The 19,030-nt window shown below is 40.2% G+C and overlaps 2 protein-coding genes across 2 annotated transcripts in view; both read left to right on the top strand.

Annotated features, from left to right (window-relative positions):
* arrdc1b (arrestin domain containing 1b) overlaps positions 1-6,367 on the top strand; it is a 37,984-nt gene extending 31,617 nt beyond the window's left edge. Inside the window, exons 4-8 of the mRNA XM_012864171.3 lie at positions 129-283; positions 1,130-1,312; positions 2,122-2,298; positions 4,053-4,509; positions 4,586-6,367. Coding sequence (XP_012719625.2) covers positions 129-283; positions 1,130-1,312; positions 2,122-2,298; positions 4,053-4,509; positions 4,586-4,650 — 1,037 coding nt within the window. The 3' untranslated portion in view covers positions 4,651-6,367. The remainder of the gene's footprint in view (positions 1-128; positions 284-1,129; positions 1,313-2,121; positions 2,299-4,052; positions 4,510-4,585) is intronic.
* A 3,711-nt stretch (positions 6,368-10,078) lies between these two features.
* slc31a2 (solute carrier family 31 member 2) lies at positions 10,079-18,570 on the top strand. The gene is made up of 4 exons (XM_012864172.3): positions 10,079-10,498; positions 12,971-13,037; positions 15,694-15,922; positions 17,701-18,570. The coding sequence occupies exons 1-4, from the start codon at positions 10,493-10,495 to the stop codon at positions 17,888-17,890; spliced, it is 492 nt and encodes a 163-aa protein (XP_012719626.1). The 5' UTR covers positions 10,079-10,492; the 3' UTR covers positions 17,891-18,570.
* Positions 18,571-19,030: the final 460 nt, after the last annotated feature.

Here is a 19,030-nt window from a genome sequence, read left to right as displayed (position 1 = left end):
GTACTTTTCATCAGTGACAGATGTTTTTGTTTTTTTTGTAACCAGTTAACAGCTTTTAAATGTCCTGAATGATGGTAGAATCTGTTTATGATGGCACTGTCTGAATATTTTGTTATCCACTCTTTCAGTTGCCATTCCCACGTCGTTCGAAGGAACCTTCGGGAAGATCGCTTACCATGTTAGAGCCACCATCGACACGCCCCGCTTCTCCAAGGACTACAAAGCGCTTAGGCCCTTCTACGTTCTCAACATGCTCAACCTCAATAAGGTTCCTGACATCGAAGTGAGTGAAACTTGTAACGTCTTGAGCGGAGCTTTTCTCCTCGTTTTCTGATTCAGCTAAGTTTGAATTAGTTCACTTTTTCTTTTAATAACGTAAACTAACGACAGATGTCATCTCAAGGGACATTAGAGGAAAAAATAGGTAAAATTCATATTCAGTTACTCAGAGTACAGGAAGGAAGCCCTGTATTGAGCATTGAGACAGCAGCACTTTCAATGGGACAAGAAGAAAAAAAGTACATAAACACTGCAAAAACGGAACTTAAAATAAGTAAAAATGTTCTTAAAATGAGTGTATTTGTACTTGATTTGAGTAGGTAAATAAGATGATTTGCCAATGGAATAAGATTGTTGCACTTAAAATAGGAACAACTCATCTCCATCATCTTATTTCAAGTGCAGGATGTCTAATTATCTTATTTTAGGGGTCAAAATACTCATTCCATTGGCAAATAATCTTATTTACCTTATGTACTCCCAGCTCCCGGATCCTTGGAGCTGGGAGTACTTTCTATGGTAATAAAAAAAAGGGTGCACAATGTACAACCAGGGGTACAACCAAAGAAAATGTTTGCCCCGCGTGATGCAACCGAGATTCAAACCCAGGTCCCCCAAATGAAAGAAACAGACTACCCCACCACAGAGGGACTGTACAACCAAAGATACTAAACAAAGTTAATGGCCACAATAATTGCAAATAATCTATGAACGTCTCCGTTCACTTTCCAGTTTACCCTCCTGGACACGCTACCTTTTAAAGTTTGCTGATACGCCAGAGTACTGTTGCTAAAAGTTGTTATTTACTTGAAAAATCCAAGATATTTACGCTGCAACTCTACCCTTGCAGCAACCAAGTTGTGCGGTAACAACAAAGAAGTTTAACTACCTCCTGGTGAGGGTGGGGACCCTGATGCTGAAAACTAGCAGCGACCTGAAGGGCTACGTCCCCGGTCAGGTCATCAGATTATCCACGGAGATCCACAACAAGTCCGGGAAAGACACCGGATACGTGCTGGCCAGTCTCGTACAGGTGAGTCAAGAAACCATCGGGGGGGTCATCTTGGCGGCACCATGTTATTTGATTACATTCCCATTAGAGTAGTTAGAGTATTTTCTAGGGCTGAACAATTAATCGCATTTTCAATATAATCGCGATTTAAAAAAAACGCAATTTCCAAATCGCAGAGTCTGCAATTTTTGGCTATGTAACAATTAGTGAATTAGACACGTCCATTAGGTGTTGGTAAAATGTTTAAAGTGGGTTTGCCTCCACATGGAAGGGAAGACAGTTGCAGCAGTGAGATAATCTAATTTTATTACTTGTTTTAGAGTTTATATAATCATATATACCATTAAGTTCTGGTCAATCAGTTTAATACATAGACTTGCTTGTTGGTTGCACTTTATGTTCAACAAGGATCGATGTCCAAATCAACTAAAAGCTGTTCTCTTGAATAATATTCTGATTATTAGAAACATTTAAAGTTCTTGTTTTGAATAGTCCTTGTTTACAAATGTCTTTATTTAGACGCCATGTTTGTTGCTTGTGGTTAACACAGAGAAAAGTCAAAATTGCAATTATGGTTGAAATATATTGTAGGCAGAACGCAATCCTTTCTGCTCTGAGTTTAGATGCTGTGGGTCTTTTAGCAACTAATCTGCACAGCGAGGAAACAAAATGATTTGTTGTTTGTATATGTTTAAAAAGACATGATAAATTAAACTGGAAAAAAAATCGCATTAAATCGCAATATTAAGAAAGAAAATTGCAATTAGATTATTTTCCAAAATCGTTCAGCCCTAGTACTTTCCAACATGTCTGCTTATTTTTCACTCCAGAAAGTGACCTATAGGACCAAGCGGCCCATCATTGACGTACGGACGATTGCAGAGGTGGAGGGAGCCGGGGTGAAGGGCGGAAAGCACGCAGAGTGGAGGGAGCAGATCATCGTCCCTCCTCTTCCTCAGTCAGGTCTCGACTGCTGCAGCCTAATTGACGTCGATTATTTCATTCAGGTAATAATTGGTGTGTTTGTGGATCTATTTAGACAAAAAAAAATTTCAGTTGTTGCTAAAAATCTGTCATTGGCAGCTTGTTTATCACGCCTGTTTATGTTTTCAGGGAACAAATTTAATCCCATCATACAGTATTGATTCATCCTGGATAGAATCTACTGAATTATATATGGTGTACCATTATAAACTCAAGACTACTGTTACTATAACAGTATTGTGATTAGTAGTATTTCTACTCCATTAACTTTTTACTTATTTATTGTCTTGGGATTTTTTGAGTGAGTAAAACAGTGGTACATAATTGTGGAGTGGAAAGAAGATTATCCCCAACTCCATCTTTTGGTCTGGACTTTGACTAGGCCGTTCTAGCACGTGAATGTGCTTCGATCTGAAACATTTTTTTGTATCTCTGGCTGAATGCTTAGAGTCGTTGTCCTGGTGGAAGGTGAACATCCACCCCAGACTCAAGTCTTTTTTTAGTTTCTAGCCGTTTTTTTGCTAGGGTAGCATCTTCCCAAGAACCCTGACCATAAAAACTCTGTTAATAAAATAGAAATGATATTGATCGATGTCGATAATTATCAAAATTTTTTATTTTTTTTGTATTTCAAGCGCAGCCCTGGCCATTTTATGCTGCTGCTTAATGGCCTAGTGTTTGATAAAGAACACACAAAGACTGAATACAACACTTTATTAAAGCAACTTTTAAATCCAAAACTGCAAGTTTTTAAAAAAGAGAAAAAGAACGCGTGCTCTCTGAATTCTTAGAAGGGGGCGGAGCTTGGTGACAGAGCCTTCCTGGGCCTGCTTTGTGATTGGTTGGCAGGATGTAATGACTGTAATATTAACCTACATGATCAGCTAGAGCAGGGGTGTCCAAACTTTCTGTCACGTGGTCCAAAACTGTCAAGTCAAAAGTATTCGAGGGCCAAAAAACCCAAAAATTGTATTGGGATTTTTTTTTTTTTACCTGCTCCAAAAAATTTGATCATGCAATATTTTTATTAAACAAATAAGTCATATTTCCTGTAGGAAAGGGATGCATAAATCATTGTAGGTCCAGAACCGAAAAAGTGTTTAGCACATTTTTCCTTATTAAAAGCAATAATAAAAAATGTCAAAAAAATTATCTTACCTCAGCATTAAAAAGAGGATTTTGGTCACAGTTTCTTTTGAAAACACTTTCTATATTTAGCTGATTTCATCAAACGCGTTAGAGGCAAATGTTTGTGCCAAAGCTTTATTTTGGGTAAACGTTGTTGAATAGATGCGGTCCTATTTGCCATGAAATTAAATAGAACGCAAAGGTGTGGTAATTAAAAGATGAATACTTGCTTTGTACCTAACATTTTCAATAGCAAGAAGGTTTTTATTTGTCTGTGATAATACATTAGAATTAAAAAGGATCCGTGCTGGGCGGCCAAATCACTCTCGAATTGCAGTTGTGAGCCCCATAAAATCAGTCAAAGGGCCACAAATGGCCCCCGGACCCCACTTTGGACACCCTTGGGCTAGAATGTAAAGGAAAGGAAAACTTTCATTGTTTTGTATGTTTTTATTGACCCTTTTTTCCCGATCGATATATATATATATTTTCATTAGATTATTGTCCGGCCCTACATGCTGCTGAGCTAGATAGAACTAATTGTTGGAAATGTCACCATTAAAAGCACCACCTGTTTAATTCTTCCTCTTTAATCTTAAACACAACCTTGGAGCTTGAACGCTTCTCTCTGAATCTCTTTGTCCTTCAGGTGTCGCTGAAGTCTCCAGAAGCCGTCGTCGTTCTGCCCATCTACATCGGGAACATCCCCGTGAACTTGACCCCAACAAGGTCTATACCCATCAGCCCCGGCGCCGCCTCAGCGCTGGCGCCTGGCGCCGCCGGAGTGATGCCCAGCGCCCCGCCGGCCGAGGAGGATCCAGAGGACGGTCTGTGCGCCGGAGGGTTCGCCAGCGAGCCGCTTCCCACCAAGAGCCACTCCCAGCAAGATCCCTCAGGGCAGCCGGTCACCATGTTGCCCGGCGCCTTCGGCCACGGCCCGGGTGCGGCGATGCCGCCCGGCCCGCTCCCCGACCCGTCTGCGTCGCTCTTCTGCTTGTCCACTGGCGCCACCATACCGTTCTTCACCGAGGGAAACGTAAACCCAATCCCCACCTCCTGTTCTCTCATCCTGCCTCCGGAGTACAGCAGCTGCGACTTCCCTCAAGGTGAGCGATCGATCCCAGCGAAGTGCCGCGGGGAAACCCGTGCTCGTCACTGACCTCAGCTGCCTTTGTGTTTCAGAACCCCCTCCGTCGTACGAGGAAAGCTGCAGCAGCGTAAACTCTAGCGTCAACAGCGAACAGTAGAGGAGGAGCGGGTGGTGAAACGTCGGCCACCTTGACAGAGACCCTGACAGAGACACGCTGGGTGGTGACGCGAACCTCAGGATCGTGGCTGCTCGCACTTCAAAGGGAGATCCTTTCTTATTTTTTTCTAAGAGTTCCGGTTTCCACCCATTTAACGTCTGAACAGGTGAACACTGTGCCTAAAAGACAGACTTTCAGATCAATGTTTAGGGTGTTCTGTGACCGGACCTGTTTTTACTCTTGGAGGAGTGTAACATCTGGTTTTTATTTCAGCAAATTGTTGCATCTGTGATGCCTTGAGAATAATTGTAGCACCTGATTGCGTCTCGTAGGACCTTTCAGCTTGGCCCTTTCTGCTATCCTAACTAGCTCAGAGTTGCGTGTTTGACTCCCGAGCCAGGGTGAACATGTGATGGATGATGCAGAAACTACAGAACCCCCATAGAAACATTTCCTAAAGGATGTTTTAGTGATTTCTTTAAATGAATCTCTGCTTTACCTTGTAGAGGGTTTTGAAGATAAAAGGGTTTTGGGTAAACCAGAACTCCAGTGCCTTCAGGTAGTATTCATACCCCCCTTTGCATTGGAACAGCAAACGTTGTGGTATTGTAATTTAAACAGACTTTCACTATTCTGTGCTAAAGAAACCAACCTATTTTAAAGGGATCTGGATCAGTTCTTCTTCTGGTTTTCTGAGGGGCTTTTAATGTTTGGAGGCCTTTTCTTACATTTTCTGCCCAACCTTTCAGAATAGTGTGGCGTGTGCCTAAAAGAAAAAGCCTAAATGATTAATTGGTCAGAATCAACCGGCTTAACAAATATTCCTCTGGAGAAGTTTACGTTCTGCGCTCTATTACTAGAAAAGCAACCATCAGAAGAACTGTTGATCAACCACTTGAAGAATCTCATCTTTCACTCCTGACTGCCACCTTCTGTTGCTTCATTTCTTTCTTTTTTTTAATTATTCAGAGGAAAGTTTATCCGCAGATTAGCCCGAGTTTTGCTGCAGTAAGTCTGAAAAATCCCACTGCGCCCCCCTGTGGTCAGTTCTGGTACAAGGTTTGTGTCGACTTGTCTTTAAATCCGGAGTTTGACGCATCAAGCCGTCCAAACTGAGTCATGGCGTCTGAGAGGTCGGCTGCATGAAATCACAATAGATCAGTGTTTCTGCTGTGGCGAAAACGTCTCTTCTTCTCTGGAGGAGTCTGAGGGTCCATTTTGTTGCCTTTTTGCTCATGTAGTGTGTAGATGACCATGTATATGTGCACAATGCAGCACTTTCTGAAGGTTTGAGTGCATAGATTCGGAGAGATTGATTGAGTGTGTGTGTGTGTGTCTGGAAGTGAAGATATTAAAACTATATGCCACTTGATGATTTTTTTTTACTTAATTTTAACCTGCTCCTGTGTCATTCCCTATGTTTTGCCCAATCTTTTGTTTTATTTTCAACCTAAACCCTTGACATGATCTTGGCGTCTTTAACATGGAACATTGTTATTTTCTTTTGCACAGCTGATTGTTTATTTGTGAGTCTTTTTTTTCTGTTTTTAGAGCGAATCTATTTATTTCTGTTGTTGATTTCTTCAACTCTTATCATCCAGGACTACTTTGCTGTCAAACAGGGGTTCCTTCACACTCTTAAAAAAATGATGGAAAAGTTGGGAATTAGCTTTTAGCGTTTTGCCAAGTCTGGATAAGTAAATTTAAGTGCCAACTTCCAAAAGATTTTCATTGTTCTATTTTTAAAACCTTAAAATCTGACTGCTGAGATGTGAAGTACTAACAGGTATTTTTAGATTTATCATGGAAACTGAGGAGATTTTTCTGGAAATCTCATCTAATTTTCTCAAGAAGACATTTTTTAGATTAAATGATGGGTGCGGAGAAACAATAAATAGTTTTTATACCGTACCATCTTTCCTGTTCGCTGTTTCTATCATGAAACTGAGGATCATCTGTAACAATACTGCCTTCATCAGTTTTCTGCTTGAAAAAGCTGCCGGTGTCACCAGTGTGTGTGTATAAAAGTTGAAAGTTAAATTATATTTGCAACAAAAAGCTCAAGATCCTACTATTTAAAGATGATGATGTAGTAAAATTGTTCCCTATATAAATTTAGGTAATGACCTAATCAAAGTTTTATCACTTCAACACAAGCTCAGCATCCTATTATCTCAAAATTAATGACATTGCATAGCATGGAGTTTGAAGTTGTCTTGATAAAAATCTGCCTATGAGTTTGAGAATGTTCTAAGCTTCACCGAAGAACTGAAGATCGTATTATTTTAAGATGATGACCTAATTGAATTGTTTTTGCATGTGCAAACAGGCTTAAAACCTTTTTATCTTAAAAGAGTGAAATTTCAAATAAAGGATCTTTAGGTCTGATCTCAAAATAACTGCATACTAATAAAGTTTTTTAAAATAATGAGAAAATTGTCACCACATCAGACAAAACTTGATTTTTTTTGTTCTCTCCAGATAATGGTACAGTGAACCTCTCATCAGACTCAGTATCCCCTTATTTCAAGATTTTAAAAAAAGTACCACAGCAAAAGAAGCCTGAGGTATTGCTATTTCAAGATAATGATATAAAAAGCTTTCATTGACTTCAAGGGTTTAGCTCACGAAAATAAAATGCTTTTCAAGAGCTTAAGAGTCTCTGATACCTCATGTTCTATCAGAAAAATGCTGCTTTAAAAAAATTAGATAACGACCTAACGACAAATATTATCAGGTTAAAACAAGCTCAGCATCCCATTATCTCAATATGATAATAAATTGCAACAGTCCAAAAGTCTCCAGCCAGTGATGATGAAATTATCACAACGAAAGGAGCTGGACATATTGTTCTCTCAAGATAACGAGACAGCGAAACTATTTGCAACAAAAAGCTGATTATCATATTAGTTCATTATTATGACCTAATCAAAGTGTTTTCATGTCTTCTCTCAAAATAGTTGCACAATAAAATTAACAACCTCAAGATCTCAGGAGTTGGGACTGATTTATTTAGACTTCCAAAAAGTTGCAATGACAAATAAAGGTGATTTATATTATTTCATTATTTTTAAAATTAGATAATTGACAAAGAGTGTTTGAGATTTTGTTTTCTCTAGATAATAATCACCTTAAGACAGTGAGATGATAAAATAGTTATGATAAAAGGAGTTTGAGGTCCTGCGATCTGGTAGTAATGAAACAATTATTCAGGAATAAATCTCATTTCTAAATTATTTTATGACATTTCTGTGGGTTTTAAGGGATTCACTGAAATTCTACAGATGTGTCCACTATTATGTCTACCCTGGGTCACTGTATCTGAGGTGATGAAATGTTTTTTTTGTTTTGTTTTTTTTACCAATTTTAGAGCTTTTATTGCTTTATACACACAAATCTAAAACACCAAAAAGTAAAAGAAAAATGACCAAATTGCATTAAAGGAGTTTTACTTTTGAGGTATTGGAAGATTTGAGCTTTGAAGAGTCATTTTTTTTAATGGGAAATGTGAAGGAACCCTGTTAAAAGCAGAATATAAAGCACAACCGCTGAACTGAACGGTGCCGCCAAGCGGGATTCTCATTGTTTTTGTCACGTTTTTAAACCTACAAATGTCAGCTTTACATTCATGAAAAGACAAAATGATGTTAAAGTTTCTGTAATAATGTGACTGCATGCCTTAAACCATCTGGATTTCACTGTTCTGAGCCAGATTTTGTTTTCCTCCACTGGACTGTGCTTAGTGCGCTCAACGTAGCTTAAAGAAACAGTGAGACACTGGACCGTAGACCTGTAAAGTTCAGTTTTTACACTTATTTTTGAAAACGTGTGACATCCCACTCATTTCCAGATGTGCTGCAGCAGCACCTTGATGTCATTTCTTGCTGCTTTTGAGTCCTGTTTTGGATTATTTCAACAAAAGGTACTATAGCTTTATGAAACCCCATTGTTGTTTCTTTTTCTGTACATTTTTCTTTTTTCATGTAAATGAGTGGAGTCTAGTTTTGTATTTTTCTACTTGTAAACTGTTTACAGGTGCATTTTAAATATACTGAGAAGAGCACCTCAACCAGTACATGTAATGTTTCCAGTGACAGTGCAGAATCAGGATTGTACTGTACAATATAATAATAAAAATCACATCATGTGTTTTTGTAGATTAAGATTTTTACTGCTTGAGTGTTTTACCTTTTGTCTTGTGTCTTCTTCAAAGTTTTTAGTTTAAAAAGCTACCAGAATGGTGAACAAATGATTTCCCCCTAAACCTTATAAGTGGTTCCGCAACCCTCTCGTCTTTGCAGAGTTTAAGGGTTTCCAAGCATGGCAGGCATGTTTAGGGCCATGCCACAGCGTCTCCATCAGATTGAAGCCCAGGCTTTGACTATGCCACTCCCAAACGTTCCTCTTTCCAATTTTTCCTCATTTAAAGGTGGACTTTGAATTATTGTCCTATTGCATAGCTAATAATTTTGATCTTAATTTCACAAACGTTTTTCACATAGTTCCAGGCTGGTTTTTCCTCTTCTTGACTACTACTGGAAATCCTGACTACAGTGGGTGATCCAGGTCAGTTTTCTGTCTTAGAATGTACAACTTAACGGTAAAACCACAACACCTTTAAACACTATTATTTGGATTCCAATATCAAAATGCCGCCCCAAATGAATGAAAGCTAATCTGTGAATGAAAGTGAATCTGTGACACGTTGCTAATCCCTGGGTGTCTCCTATAGTTTCTGGTTTTATCAGTTATTCAAACTTTGATTACTTGACCTCTTACTAAGATAAGCATAGTTATTTATATTTGCTAAATGGAAAAATGCTGAGAGGAAATGAAAAAAAAAATTCAGAAGGTTGCATAAATTTCTGAATTGTTTATTTTTTAAACTACATGACTTGGGTATCCTTTCACAAGATTCTTAGAAAAGCTTGCTGATATTTTGTCCCGTTGCGTAATTGAGTCATGTTTGTTGTCCACATTACACTCAAATAGAGAAAATAAATATAGCTTCATCATAAGTGAAAAAAATGTCGGTTGTTTGGTATGATCTTAGAGTACATTTTAAGAACGTCTTTCATGGATGAACCCTTGCAAGTTTAATTTTCATTTTTCTTTTGAGCAGTCACTATTATGCGTTATAAAATGAATAAATATAGTTCCTAGAAATGATCTAAGTTGTATCGAATTGACACAATTTAACATTTCTTTTATTTTTGGTTGCCCAGCTCTAACTACTGTTGTTGAAGGCCAACATGCCACTCACAACATGGCGGACGCGCTGACGCATCGCTTTTATGCGATATCGAAGACCTCTAGCCGCGTCAATCCCCCGGATGAACGCTAGAGGGTGGACTCACTTCAGGGAGCCGGAATTCAACGAATGCGCTCGGCCTTCCCCGTTGATCACGTGACTTCCGTCTGAACCGCTATGGCGTCGTAAACAAAAACCTGCTGGATTCAGTTAAGCCCGCACTAGCTCCGAGGACACCGGGCTACCTTATCTAGCGACTGAAGTAGAAAATACGCCCGCCATTTGGGTGAATTATTTTGTCTGTGTTTGCCCTAAACCGCCGATAACGTGTAGTTTAATAGCTGGAGTGCAACGGCTGTGAAAACTTCACTAACCGTGAGCCTCTGGGGGTGATTTAAGTCACGGGTTTAGCCGCCCTCAGTGTGCGGCTGTGATTCTGTTTGTCTCTAGTCGACAGCTGACTGTTGCTGCTGGGCTGCATTCAACCGGTGGAGCCGCTCCCGTCGGGGTTCCGACAGCTGAACGTAAAGTTCTGATGGGAGCCGAACTTTACGTCAACTGAAACTGGACTTTTAGCTTCACCTCGCCAACATGCAGGTAGGTTTTCTGTCTGGAGTTAATATAAAGCCTACGATGTTAGGAGACGATGTTGTTGTTTTTTTACTTTACCAAAACCGTTTAGGTTCACTAGTGTGTAGGAACTGTGTAAAAATAAGCAATTTATCCTTTTTCGCATCTTTAAACTGGTACAAGGAATTAGTTTAGATTTAACAAACTTCCGCTAACTTACACTGCAAGTAAAACATCTCTCCTAATCGAGTGTGCAATGTTTCTTTAAACCTCAGGTTTGCAGATTATTGCACGAATTTTCAATCACTTATATTTAAATCAATAATTTGCTGAAGCACCTTTCCTACAAAGTTCCTAGAAATGTGCTGAAACATGAGCTTTATATAAATATGGAATAAAGAAACGAAGCATGGGAAAAGATACAAATCTGAATTTCTAAATGGAAAAAGTAACATTTTATATTGATTTGAAGTTAAATTGCACATCACTGATTTACAGCACCAAACTTACGTTTTCTTATTGTTTTTAATTATTATTTTATTTAATTTTTTAAAGTCAGTTGGTGCTTTACCACCTTTGAAATGGAATATTATTGCCTTTCTCCGTGATTTGAGGACTGACCAATCCAGGACAGTTCTTACACCTTAATTCATGTCTTAATGACTGAGAGGTCAGAGGGTTAATTGGTTCAATAAATACAACAACAAAAACATTCCTGTTAGAAAGATCGGATAGAGGACAGAAACGGAGCGGAAAAGCAGCAAATGTCCAAAGAAAAACTGTGACTAACCTTCAAGGAACCGTCTTAAGGCCTCTTTGAACCGTAGAATCAAGTTAGAACTGTAAACGATCGTCTGAGGGCATCAGTAGGGAGTCCGATTGTTAGTTTTCCTTTTAAATGTATTTATTTTTGCCAAATTAAAGTGGTGAATGCCGCGCTTTCAACAAAACCACTTTTCCTGAAGTGCAGATTGTTAAATTTACAGTCCACGGGCTACTGCAAGCAAATGTATAATTATAGTTAAAGTTTAGCTTATTTGTCCTGAACGTATGACTCCTCTGCCCTTTGATTGGACCTAAAATGAGCTTCACTGTGTGAAGTGTCAGAGATTATTATGCATATTACCATCAGAGGTTGGCTGTTGGTGAGCATTTCAGCTAAAGCCCCACAAACCCAGATCCAACCTGCTGGACGTATCTTAGTTTTTTTTTGTTTTTTTTTTGTCTCATTGCTCTCCTGGAAAGGTGGAAACTCCTGTTTTTCTCTGATAATCCAGAAGGATAAGCTCCTAATGATCAGCCTGCCTGTTGACTCACATCGTCTGTGTTTGGCTTCGCTCTTAATCTGTTGGAACTCGCCTGCTGCCTGCCCAGAAATGGCCTTTATTATTCAAAGCTTGTATGCTTGGACAGTTGAAGCTGGTGGTGTTTTTTATTGGGGGTTTTTCCCCTAATGTTTGAAACATTAAAAAAGATAAAAGTAAAATTACACCAGAGAGGAAAAGATCCAGCTAAAATGAAGTCGGGGAATTTCGGAACCAGTTCTTCCTCTCCCACGTGGGCGGCGTTTTGGCTTTCCTCTTAAAGAGCAACTCTGCTCGCCAAAAGTCACGTACTTATCGTTATATAATTTAATAGAGAGTTGATGATATTTAATGAGCAGACCTGACATCTGAGCATGAGAGCAAAGTGAAACCACTGGAGCTGACAGTGTAGAGGCCGTCTGCAGGTTTCAGCTGCTGCTGGGAGATCCTCCTGCCCGGACAGGTGGAGGATGCGCCGCGATCCGGGCCGTTGACAGAACCGCACAAAGAATTTCTCAGTCCCACATCCACAGCAGCTGCAGGGAACAAAGCGTCACTCTGATGGGGGGGGGGACGTGCCCGGTGGAGCCCGGTGCGTTCAGATTGTAATTATTTTGGTTTGAGTAATCGCAGCTGCAGAAACAGGAGCTCCTAAAACTTAGTATTTTGATGATGTTTGACTGCATTTTTTATTTATTTATTTATTCTTAAGTGAAAGTTGAAGATGAGTAAGCAGACCTGAGCAGCATGATGCCTGCAAAAAAAAAGCCAGGCTTCACATCTGAGCTGAAGCTGATTCTCAGTCTCATTTATTTAGGAACTTTCAATTCAATTTTATTTATATAGCGCCAAATCATGAAACATGTCATCTCAAGGCACTTTACAAAGTCAAGTTCAGTCATATTATACAGATTGGGTCAGATTATACAGATTGGTCAAACAATTCCCCATATAAATTTGCATCAAAGTCCCGACAAGCAGCATTCACTCCTGCTTTAATGAAACTATTGAAGCTCAAAGTGCTTTAAACAAGGATTAGAAGAGCGCACTCATCAGATGAACGCTGCATCCAGTATTTATCCAGACATAAAGTCTATAACAACGGTTCTGTAAATAACCGCAGAAGAAAGATCAGCAGGAAACGTCGTACTAATGTGTGTTTAATTCTGGTTAAAGCTCTCCTGTTTTCCTCCAGATGACCTTTGAGGCGTCCAGCAGCGTGACGCTGCTCTTTGACTTCTGGGACGTTCACGGCCCGGCAGGTGAGCCACCGTCTCTAATGTCTGACGGGATCCTATAAACCCATCAGGAGGACCCGTTCATCTTGTTTAAATGTGACGTAGAGCTGGATCAGAAGCCCTCTCCTTACTCTGAACAGTCACGCTGAGCTTACTTTACCTAGTAGGCAGGAAATTAGCTTTTTCCAGTGAAGTTGGTGTAAAATAAATCCAGAATACAGCAATCTGCAAATCCTTTTCAGCCTATATTCCATTTAATTGACTACAAAGACGAGATATTTTCTGTTCCAATGGATAAACTTTGTTTTTTGTTTTGTTTTTTTTGCAAACATTCATTCATTGGATGGCATCCTCTAAAATCTAGACGTACAAACATAACGTCCACGATTTCCAAAGACGATTTGAAACGTCGACTCTTCACTCCGTCTCGGACCCGGAGAACCCTGCGCCGGTTCTGAGTGCCGTTTATGTATGGCAACACGCTGTGTTGACCGACAATGATTTCCAGAAGTGTTCCTGAGACCACGTGCTAATGCACTTTTACTGAATGTCAGTTTTTAAGGCAGCTCCACCTGAGGGGTCAAAGGTCACAGTGATTAAATGTTGGTTTCGGGCCTTTTTCTCCAGATTCTCTGAATTTCTTTGACGATTTCTTGAACTATAGATGATGAAATTACGACATTTTTGCAACTGTGTGTTGAGAAAGGTTCTGAAACGGTTGCTGCAGCATTTCCTCAGTTTTTCACAACGTGGTGAGCCTCGCCTCTTCCTGGCTTGTCAACCACTGAGCCTTTTGGAGATGCTGCTGGTGAAGATTCTCAGTCATCCAGGTCATGGTCATTCCAAAAAAAAAAGAAGACAGATAGTTTGAAAGGGGTGTGAAGGAAGCCATCTAGGTTAAGAGAGAAAAAAACAACTTTGAACAGAGGAGGAGGACTTAGGTTCCAACTCTCAAAAACTTACAATCCAGCCAATCATCACCTTAACTCTCACCCTCATTCGGGTGATCAAAACATTGTTCCTTTAAGCCAAGCCAATAACAACCCTAACGACTCCTCGTTACAGAGGAGTGGACCAGTTTCGGTCCAATCTGCTAGCTTAATGACTTTAATGACCGCCCATTACTGTTTCGATTGAATTTGCATGTTATCTAAGCCATTACAAGGCCTTTGTTTGGCAGTAGTATAAAGCTTGTTACTCCACACTACTCCAGACTTTTTGAATTGAGAAAGCTTCCTGGAGAGGAAGCGAAATGTCTTCAACTACGGAAAACAAGTCCAGTTGCTTTGTTTTTTACTCTTTTTTTTTTTTTTTTTTTGGAATTTTGGAGATGCTCCTTTTATACTCAAGAAGTTGACCTGTGGGATGACCCAAACATTACTGAAGTTCCCTCGTCTTTTGTTGCCCCAGTCCCGGTTTGTTTGGTTTTTGTTTTTTGGAACATTTTCAACTAGATTTTATTTATAGTGCCAATTAACAATCCCTGTCATCTCAAGGCTCTTTACGGTGTCAATTTGATCAAATCCTCCAGACAGATTGGTCAGCAGATTGCTGCAAAGCCATCAACAATGCAGACGACTGTCCACTGTGGCTCTACGCTCTTTCAGGAGGAGTGAATGCTGCTTGGAGAGACTTGATGCAACCTGCTGGGTTTCCTTAGAGAGGAAACTTTCTGACCAACCTGTCTGAAATATCAGAAAGCACTGACCTTGTGGACAGCGAATTGGCGTGTATTGTCACTATATGAATAAAATAAATTGAATATTTACAAAGGAAGTTAAAAATTCAGCCAGAATAAACAGTTACACAATAAGACAAAAGAGGCAACGAACAAATAAAGTTAATAAAACACCAAATTGGAACTATCAGATGAACGAGGGTCACAAATTCTGCTTCAGTCAAACAGCAAAGGGGAAAAGTTGGGTTTTTATCTCTGATTTAACAGATTCAACACTCCCAGCGGTCCAGTTAGGCCCGTCAGGAGCATGTCTGAAAAGCTGACCGGAGAGCCCTCAGTGGAGAGTAGACGCTGAGAACACCACGCAAATCAGCAGTAAATCTGCTGATCTGGTATTTGCATAACAAATTACAATATTTACAATAAAAACACATTTATCTGTTTAACTGAAGCTATTCTGCAGAAAAGGGGAAACATGCACTCGTCATTTAAGCACACATCTAATTTGAAGTAGTACAGGGTTAGGGTGTTAGAAGTATATTTTTATGTCCACTGAGCAATCTTTTTTTTTTTTTTTACACAGCTGTGTGTGAAGGAGTTTCTCTTTTAGAACAAGTAATAAATTACTGTTGCTGTAGGACTGGTTTTATGGTCCACGTGTCACTGGAAGGCAGAATTCCAGGTGTTGTTAAACCAGTGAGAAAAAAAACAGATGCTGTTCTGTTCAGCAAACGTTGAGCTTAATGTTTAACCTCAAAGTCAGCCGTAAGAAAACTATGTTCAGTGATTTTTCAACAGGGTTAGTTTTGTATTTAAAGGCTGACCTCAATAGAAATATCTACTCTAGAATGTAGACGATCTGTAGATTTATGCTTCAAAATGGGCAGAAAATGAACTGATAATTGTGGAAATTTCACGTGAAGGGGTTGAAATTTGTTTATGAGAAGATGAGTAAGGAAAAGTAGTGAGCAGTGAGTTAACGTTGTCCCTTTCTGCCTGCAGGCATGGTGCTGTCGGTGTTTTTCGTCCTGGTGCTGACCGTCTTCTTTGAAATCCTCAAAGTGTGGCGGGTGTGGCTGAGCAGCAACTCCCAGCTGGCTCAGCCTCCGTCCGGGTCTGCGTACGCCGCCGCGCCGTCGGGACGCACCGAGAGCTGCTCCGTGGTGGACGGCAGTCCTTCCGAGGCCTCGCTGACCCCCACGGAGTCCCAGCCTCTGAGCACCAGGAACAGGTGGGAACCTGCCTCTTATAATAAGTAACGGGGGCGTAACAGAGGAGGTAACTGCACCGAAATATCCAGTACAGACCTGTTGACCGACTCATTATCAGAGATCAGAACTACAACAGTGGCGCCATGAGGAAACCGGACTATGGTGCTGGTGGAGTGAACGTTGACTAGAGCAGGGGGCTGAGGACACATCCCTGGGGTGTCCCTGTGTTTGAGGTTAACGATGAGGGCTTACCCTGCTGGAGGGTCCGTAGATGGATGAGTCTTTCTAAAAATTAGGTGATGACTGGGATGAGAGCGACCGGGTCGTTCAGACAGATAACTGGACTCTTTCGGTACTGGAATATAAGGCTGGACGATATAGAAAAAAAAAAGCCTATCGATAAAAAGGAAATCAAATTGATCAATAATGATAATTATCAACAAATACTAATATACACAGGGTGCTTGCGCAAGTCTTGAAAGTCTTAATAAGTATGGAATTTTGAAACACTGTTTCCAGACCTTAAAGTCTTGAATTTTGTGTGAAAGTCTTAATAAAGTATGGGAAAAAAATGTACGGTAGAATTTTACAGTATGCTCAAAGGCATTGTGAAATGAGAAATAGGAAGGTAGGCTATAAAACTATAATTTTACTAACTAACTGGTCACGTACTGTATTAGCCTAATGGAATCAAACACTTGCTTGATGTGAAATTCATGTACTTGTGATTTTCATGTTTCGAAACGTTTTCATCAGTAAAAGCATAATTTACTGTGAATAATGCATTTGTTCATTGAATACTAGCCTATAAAAATTAACATTTCTAATAAACAGTTTGTACAATCTCAACCAATGAAGTAGGCAGTAGGCACACAAGTATACAAGTACATAAAGTTAAGGTCTTGGGAAAAAACTATCAGTTTTAAAAAAGTCTGGAAAAAGTCTGGAATTTTAATTTGGAAAAAGAGCAAGCACCCTGTATACAGCCCTGGCCATTTTATGCTGTTGCTTAGCGACCTATTTTTAAATACAGAACACACAAACACTGAATTCAAACTCAACCCTTTATTCAACCAACTTTTTAGTAATAGTAATATCATCTTTATTGTCATTGAAACATACGTTACAACAAAATTTTGTTCTCTGCTTTTAACCCATCACCCTTGGGGAGCAGTGGGCTGCCATGTGCGGCGCCCGGGGAGCAATCATGGATTAAGGGTCTTGCTCAGGGACCCAGAGTGCCAGCGCTGGGAATCGAACCAGGTACTTGCATCCTTCTGAGTGCAAGCACGCTGCTCTAACCACTAGGCCAACACTTTTTACCAAACCTCCAAGTTTTTAAGAAAGAAAAAATAAAGCGTGCTCTCTGAACTCTTTCAAGGGGGCGGAGCTTGGTTCCTGGGTCTGCGTTGTGATTGGTTGGGAGGATGTAATGACTGAAATATTAACCTACATGGCTAGAATGCAAAAGGAAGGAAAACCTTTATTCTATGGAACATTTTATTGACATTTTTTTTCTATCATCAATATATATCGTTATTGAATTATTGTCCAGCCCGATGAACAATGAGTGTCTTTTACTGCAACGTGCGCACAGAACCGGCTTATCCTTTACTAACAAAATATTAAAAAAATCAAACCAAATTTCCAGTCAGTTTTATATTGAACACTCTGCAGTTTATTTGTTTCTCTTGATTGAAAGAAACCAAAAAGATACCAAACCGTGATATTTATTTATTTATTTTACCGTTACACCTTTAGCTGTGTGTTTGCCATTAATGCCTCTGTTGGTCCCCAGCTGGCTGCTGCACATCATCCAGACGTGCCTCCACGTTCTGCAGGTGACCCTGGGCTACATGCTGATGCTCTGCGTCATGTCCTACAACGTCTGGATCTTCCTCGGCGTCGTCCTGGGCTCCGCCCTCGGATATTTCATCTCCTTCCCCCTGCTGGGCCAGATGTCTCTGTATGGCCGGGTCAGACACTGAGCTCCTGCACTTCCTCGTCCTGAAGCGCTAAACGGATCGCCTGCTCCGGACGTTCGATTAAAAAAGTCATTTTTCCTCTGGACTTCACCGCTTGTGCGCCGACAGCTGCGTAACAGTGACTTGCAGAAACCAAAAGGCGCGGGAGAGACGCTCAGGAAGCAGTTCATCAGGCCAGAGTGGTGCAAATAATGTGGTTTATCAGCTGCAGGTTAAAAACGGCTTCTGCTGGCTTTAACTCCTCCGTCTGTGTTTAGTCAACAAACGCTGAGGGACCTGCAGCAGATCCATTTAACATTTATAGTTAGAGCTTCAGAAACACTACACTGGTCAGATTGTTTACAAAGCAGATTTCTTTTTAATGCTAGTGTTGGAGAGTTTGAGTGAACTCTTTTAAGTCCTCGCATGCTCTAACGGGAGACGTCCTGCTAATTGAGGAAATGACCCAAGTGATGTTCGGCCTGGAAACTCCTCAGATGGATCAAATGAGTCATTTCGCCCATCGGTCTGTCACATGATCCACCTTTTCTTCCTCGTCGCCTCGTAGTCGCTTGTTTCTCGTTTTGAAACAGAAAATCCAACTTTCTAATATCCGTATGTTTGAGACTTTGTGATTTAGTCTTTGTGATTCACTGTTTCTTGGTTTGTTTGAATGAAAAATAAAGATTAAAGCTGCTGAAACATTTTTAGTTATTCTTTATTTCAAAATACATACCTCCAGATGTTAGATAAGTGGACGTTGTCTCAGGTGTGAATTCTAGAGTTTCAACATGTAATGCGTTATAATATATAGCTGGACTTCTTGCCTGATGGTAGAACAGTAAAAACAGCTCATAAACTTTGTTTTGTGAGGTCTCCTACTGATCAGCGCTTTCCAACAGTCAACCTCGTATTAAACTTCCTCAGTAAAGCTAAAAGCTGTCAAAGACTGTTCAGGAGTCTTGTTTCCACCTAACACTATCTTTCTTCATCTTCTCGCACACCCACTACCTTCATGTCCTCTTCATCCATGAATCTCCTCCTTAGTCCTCCTCCAGACCCAGTTCCAGCCTCTGCGTCCTTCTGCCCCTGTCCTCTTCCTCAGTGCCTTGTCTTTAAACCATAAAACATTGCTAGTCCATGGGTTAAAGTTGTCTGTATCAA

This window comes from Fundulus heteroclitus, chromosome 8 (genome assembly GCF_011125445.2).
Source record: "Fundulus heteroclitus isolate FHET01 chromosome 8, MU-UCD_Fhet_4.1, whole genome shotgun sequence".
NCBI classification, from domain to species: Eukaryota; Metazoa; Chordata; class Actinopteri; order Cyprinodontiformes; family Fundulidae; genus Fundulus; species Fundulus heteroclitus.
This window is presented reverse-complemented; position numbering and strand designations above follow the sequence as displayed.